Genomic DNA, 6,000 nt, shown 5'->3' with positions numbered 1-6,000 from the left:
CAGGGGATGGATCAGTTTTGGAACAATGGCCAAACCTCTTGCCAACAACTAATATCGCTCCGGCATTGTTTGCATGTTCGTTGATAATATTATAAGTCATCTTTTGATTGAAAAAATAATAATTTTGATAATTGATTTATTAATTTTACACATTAGTTATGAAATATATAGAAAAATATATTAAATTTATTATTAAAGTAAATTTACAAATTTTAACAAGAATATTTAATTTTTCTCAAAATATATAATTTATTTTTTAATTAATATTTAAATTTATAATTTATATTTATTCGTTTAAACTTGATAAAAATTTGAATAAGTTTGTGAATCTTAAACATATTCGTTGAATAAAACTCGAACTCGACTTGATTATAAATGAATCAAGCTAAATGCAAGAATTCGGCTCGATTACATCCCTAATTGCTTACATCATTAGCTTCACTTTATACGAACCCATCAATTCAATGCACGTTGTTTGGCTAGAAAATCAATTCGACTCGACCATCGATATACAAACCCATCAATTCTATGCATGTTGTTTAGCTAGAAAATGCGTGATCCCTTCAATAACAGCTGCGAGCTTTTACTGGCAGTAACGCTGTATTGTTAAAACTTGAACACAAGATGGCATTAAATACAGGCTTTGCATAATTGCACTCGGCCACCAACAAGTCGTCGTCTAAGATCATTAAATGAAGCTCAGAGCTCTTTCTCCCCTCATTTTGTGGCCATGTGAGTTGATGATGGGAGTGGGGAAAATCCGAAAATGGGGTTGATGGTCCAAAAAAGATTAGACGTCTTTCAGGGACATGGATTCGGAAATGCCGAGTGAACCCTGTTGATTTCGGTAACTATTTCCGGAATAAGATCCACCTTGCAACCGTCGAGTGCCTCTTGGAGTTGCCAGATCTTAGTAGCACCAAATACAACGCTGGCCACAAGAGGGTGTCGCAAAACAAAGGCTGTGCAGATTCTTTAAACGTTAGAATTCGGCGTGGGGGGTATTCTCCATTGGACTACTACAATTCTAGGACAGCATTATCATTTATCAACAAATGAGGAAATAGGAAACATGTTACTAGTTTGTGCATAACATGCATACTGACCCGACTACTTAAAATTCGAATTAATTGGAGAGTATGGTGTCTCCACCCTTAATTGGAAAATCTCTATAGATGTTGCACAACAAAAGATTCGAAAAACTTGAGTGTTTAAAATATTAAGTTCACACTTTATTAACAGCCACAATTTTTAAAACAATGGCAAGCGTTCATTCCTGCAAAATTTCTAATAGCCTTTCAAAATAATAAATGATTTGCACAGCGCCAAAAATTCATACCCTTCATTTCACTACACTGGACTATATTTACCTTTCCTCTTGATGGTTTACCATCAGGATCCTCATGTACCCTAGTGTTCTCAGAACTGTTCTATATTTCTAAGCATTAGCACCAAAATCTAATGAAAAAACTCAACGTCTACAGAGTGAAAAGGACACTTGGTAATGACATTAAAAATCTGTGGAACTCACAAGGATGCAACATCATCTGTCAATAATATATTAGTCTTGTATCCAAGAAAAGCCAACATATCATGGTGGAAGTATAATGAGTAAATGTTACCATTTTAGCCTACAGGTAATGAGGTATTATAAGAACCATATAATATGCAAGACAAATTTCATGCTCAAATATTACTTACCTATTGCGAGAGAGACGGGACGAATGCCATATTTCTTGGCGATGTTGACATACAGCTGCGACAGTTCAAGATTTCAATTAGTAGAGACTTGTGGGAATCTTTGCAGTAGCTACTAACAGACTAATGAGGAGGCAATTTTGTCAAATTGTACTCACATCGGTAGCTTTTTTTACAGTAGAATGTGAAAGGCTGTATCTTGACTCCCCTTCGGCATACCTCCCTAAGTGAGACAATTTTATCAGAAACAAATTAGCAGTTACACAATCCCACAAAAAAGGTAGGAAAAAAACCTCTGAAAAGATTCAGACGAGCTTCAGCTGGACCTCCATCAAGAGAGAGATACTTCCCAGACAGAATGCCCATAGCCAAAGGGCTGTATGCCAGTAAGCATACCCTAAAGAATATGTCACAAAAAAAGAAATGTCCCATCTCTGATAAGGCTATATAATTTTTTTTTTTTTTTTGTAACGCATCGAAATAGTACCGCGTCAGCAGAGGTCAAACATGAGGTTCATAAATAAAAGTACGAAGAAGTCAAAAGGAAATAATCAATCCCAAGATAAAATTTCATTACATGAACTTGTCGAAGTAGTTAGGATTTGATAAGCTCTATTCTGAACTAGGATCCAATATTATTAAAGCACGGCTGGATGCCAAAGGCTTCACCCAAACATATGGAGTTGACTACACAGAAACATTCTCTCCAGTGACAAAACTCAATAGAGTTCGAGTCATTCTCTCTGCTGCTACTAATCTTGATTGGCCACTAAATCAACTAGACGTGAATAATGTCTTTCTAAATGATGATATAAAAGAAGAAGTGTACATGAAACCACCACCTGGAATTACTGATCAATTTAGAACAAAGGTGCGCAATCTAAAGAAATCACTCTATGGACTGAAACAGTCTCTCATAGCATGGTTCGAGAGGTTCACAATTGTGAGAAGTCAAGGCTACAGTCAAGGACAATCAGATCACACCCTCTTAACAAAAAGGTCCAATAGTGGAAAGATTTCAGTGTTAATTGTCTATGTTGATGATATAATATGGACATGTGAATATATAGAAAAGACAAACAGGTTAAAGGAAAACTTGGCAAGAGAGTTTGAAATAAAGGACCTGGGGTAGTTGAAGTACTTCTTTGGAATGGAAGTAGCAAGGTCTAAAAGGGAAATCATGGTGTCCCAAAAAAAACACATTCTCGACCTCCTGAAGGAGACAGGGATGAGTGAATGCAAACCATTAGATACTCCCATAGAAGCCAATAAGAAGCTAGGAGATATCAACAATGGCGCTGCAATGGATGCAAGAAGATATCAAAGACTTGTTGGGAGATTGATCTATCTATACCATACAAGCCCGAACATTGTCTTCGCAGTAAGTATGGTGAGCCAATTTATGCACTCGCCGTGGGCAGGGTCAGTCACTGATCGAGATAAACCTCTGGTTATTGCACATTAGTGTGGGGCAACTTAACAACATGGATAAGCAAAAAACAAGGAGTAGTTGCAAGAAGCAGAATTCAGATCTATGGCACAAGGGGTGCGAAGTATTGTAGCTTAAACAAGTCATGGAGGATTTAAAAATGATTCCGAAGCTTCCTATCAAGATGTACTGTGACAACAAAGCAATCACTAGCATTGTCCACAATCCAGTTCTTGATGAGAGAACAAAACATATCGAAATTGACAAGCTTTTTATAAAAGAGAACTTAAGAAAGAACTATTTGAATTTCATTTGTTTCAAGCCTATTACAAGTTGCAGATATCCTAACTAAGAATCCTATATTATTTGTATGATAGGATATTTTTCCGATTTGGTGGGATTTGATTTTATTTTCTTGATGTATATAAAATGTGGAATCCAGGTCTTTTTTTAGAAAAGAAAAAATAAGATAATTATTTCTCCTTACATCGTCTACCATATTGTTCTATAGAACTAGATGATGAAAAATTGAGGTATCAACATTGTGAAGCTTTATACAACATATACTTTGTTATATGAACCAAACAAAATGGATTATTTCAAGCTAAAAAAAAATTTGAATAAACTGTGAGATTGATGATCATCAAATTGTGCACACACACCTTTCATGACTACAGCATTCTGCCAACCCCGAATCAAAATTGCGGCAAAGAAGATTATAACAGTTCTGAAAACAAAAATGTCCTAAATTGTTCAGTTACAATAAAATGTGAGAAAGAGGAGGTAATGGTGAAGAAAAAGAAAATAATCGTCACTATTATTAAATCATACAATACCTGCAAAGATACTATTCTAACACGGATAGAGATACGTTCAGCAACATGAAGGAACTTCATGAGACCATAAGGTGTTTCATTGCTGAGCCCAACATATCTTATCTGCAAGTGAAATTTTAACTCCATTAAAAAGAACATGGCTTCAAAAAGGTTTGCTGTAATATAACCACCAACCTTACCAGCATCAATAGCTTTTTGTAGAGCAGTAAGTTGTTCCTCGATACTAACAGAAGAAAAACTTCTAGTGGGATCATATTCAATTTCTCCAAACATCGGCACATAGCTGGAAAGAAGGCTTGTCCACAAAATTGATCAGTAAATTGCTTTTGTGTTTCTTGGGAAAAAGAAGCTACAAATTTAGGCATCACATATCTTAATTTGGATCACGTTATAAAATAGAGCTAATATACTAACCGATCAGGCCAATGAATTTGATACAAATCAATGTAGTCACTTCGTAAGCGTGTCAAACTGCAAAAGTACATCATCTTGTCAGGCAACATTAAACATTCAAATGCGAGATGAAGCCAGCATGAAAAAGTACTGAGATGACAAAAGAAATAACTTCGGTTAAAATTTAAGGATGGACTGGAATAAAAATGAAAGGATGAATTGGGGAGACCTGCCGTCAATGGCCTCAGTTATATTCCAGGAATCAAGACTTGCTGGTCCATCTCGAATCCAAGTCATTTGTCCCGATGGCCCACTAACCTGTCTCCACACAGATCAATTTTTAGCAAAGTTTGTTCAGGCAGCAAAACTCGGTGATATATCAATTTGGTTACTTTTATTTCATCAATAATATCAGCACAGATTTTTGCACCATCCCATTGAAAAAGTCAAATCAGCATTTGACAAAGCCCACTATCCAAAATTTGAGCTTAATCACAAGAATTTTTCATCACATAATCTTAATAATTTAGCTTTTTGATCAAACAAAGTGAGGCCCAACAGAAAATTGGGCTACGAAACCTTTGTGGCAAGTACAACTTGATGGCGAGGAATTTTCCGGGTTCGAATCCAACGGCCGAGATATTCCTCACTTCTCCCATGAGTTTCTGCCCGCTGCGGAACCGGATACCTTGGACAAGACAAGACAAGGCAATTGAAAAGTAAAGGAACAGTAAAGGTGCGAATGTAGAAATATTGAAAGCAGAGGTACATTTCGGCTGAATCAAAGAAATTGATCCCAGAATGGAAGGCTCTGTCCAGAAGTTGAAAAGACTGCGGCAATGAGTTCTGCTCACCAAAAGTCATCGTCCCTGAAGTAGCACAAAAACGAAAATGTAAACAATTCTTGGAAGGGAGAAGGCAGAATTTGAGATTACACGATACCTAAGCAGAGTCTTGAAACAATCAAGTCGGGAGTGAGACTGAAAAGAGGAACCGCCATTGATAAAATTCTGAAGCTCTCCCACTCCAGGACCACCGATCAACGCACAGAATTAATTATGTAAGAGTCGCATTCTTCGAATAATAGCGCTTTTCAGGCAATTTTAATTTAAATTTAAAGAAAATGAAAAACAAAAGCAATTGGAGATGCGGGGGATCGAACCCCGTGCCTCTCGCATGCAAAGCGAGCGCTCTACCATTTGAGCTACATCCCCTTTCGATGTTCAATGCTTCTACTATTGTTACTTGTTCTATATTCCCTTTGGAAGTTTAATGCTTCCAAGATCATTACTTGTTCCACATCCCCTTCGGATGTTCAATGCTTCTACTGTCATTACTTGTTCTACGTTCCCTTTGGATGTTCCATGCTTCTACTATTATTACTTGTTTTTTTATTCAGCTCAGCAGATACTGTTCCCACCCACTAATTTTTCATTGCACATGGTAGAACAGACATCACCACGAGCCCCGCCTACGATGGTGCAAAAATCTCATAATTACCCGACTGCGAAATTGATGGAAACAAATGGTACCAAGTCACACACACTTGAGAAATTACGTCATGATGACACTCGGTCTTTAAATTTCTAGTTACCGACAGCCTATCTATGAGTCGAAGTTGGATACTTGTATCCGACGGACTTT

At 36.8% G+C, this 6,000-nt stretch overlaps 1 protein-coding gene and 1 non-coding gene across 7 annotated transcripts; both read right to left on the bottom strand.

Moving 5' to 3' along the window:
• Positions 1–327: 327 nt before the first annotated feature.
• Positions 328–5,437, bottom strand: LOC140978950 (uncharacterized). 6 transcript variants are annotated; one of them, XM_073444208.1, is made up of 12 exons: positions 5,299–5,437; positions 5,126–5,225; positions 4,936–5,044; positions 4,586–4,674; positions 4,378–4,434; positions 4,138–4,246; positions 3,964–4,065; positions 3,790–3,854; positions 1,992–2,095; positions 1,857–1,921; positions 1,702–1,756; positions 331–962 (listed from the first exon to the last, which is right to left on the bottom strand). In XM_073444208.1, exons 1-12 carry the CDS (start codon positions 5,354–5,356, stop codon positions 802–804), a joined length of 1,074 nt encoding a protein of 357 aa, XP_073300309.1. In that variant the 5' UTR covers positions 5,357–5,437; the 3' UTR covers positions 331–801. The 6 variants fall into 6 exon arrangements, with proteins under 6 accessions (XP_073300312.1, XP_073300306.1, XP_073300308.1 ...); XM_073444209.1 differs by having other exon boundaries at positions 5,292–5,426; XM_073444205.1 differs by having other exon boundaries at positions 330–962; positions 4,936–5,225.
• A 60-nt stretch (positions 5,438–5,497) lies between these two features.
• Positions 5,498–5,570, bottom strand: TRNAA-UGC (transfer RNA alanine (anticodon UGC)). Its single transcript has one exon. It is a non-coding gene; the product is annotated as a tRNA-Ala (tRNA).
• Between the last annotated feature and the right edge of the window lie 430 nt (positions 5,571–6,000).

The sequence above is a fragment of the Primulina huaijiensis genome, chromosome 6 (assembly GCF_012295235.1).
Source record: "Primulina huaijiensis isolate GDHJ02 chromosome 6, ASM1229523v2, whole genome shotgun sequence".
In the NCBI taxonomy this organism is placed as follows: Eukaryota; Viridiplantae; Streptophyta; class Magnoliopsida; order Lamiales; family Gesneriaceae; genus Primulina; species Primulina huaijiensis.
The sequence above is the reverse complement of the archived record's forward strand: the minus strand, read 5'-3'. Positions and strand labels throughout refer to the sequence as shown.

Coding starts and splice junctions, on each gene's coding strand:
- LOC140978950 (XM_073444205.1), bottom strand. CDS start 5,356: ATGGCGGTTCCTCTTTTCAGTCTCACTCCCGACTTGATTGTTTCAAGA. Junction 3,855..3,963: donor TTAGAATAGTATCTTTGCAG/GTATTGTATGAT, acceptor TTTTGTTTTCAG/AACTGTTATAATCTTCTTTG. Junction 2,096..3,789: donor GAATGCTGTAGTCATGAAAG/GTGTGTGTGCAC, acceptor CATATTCTTTAG/GGTATGCTTACTGGCATACA.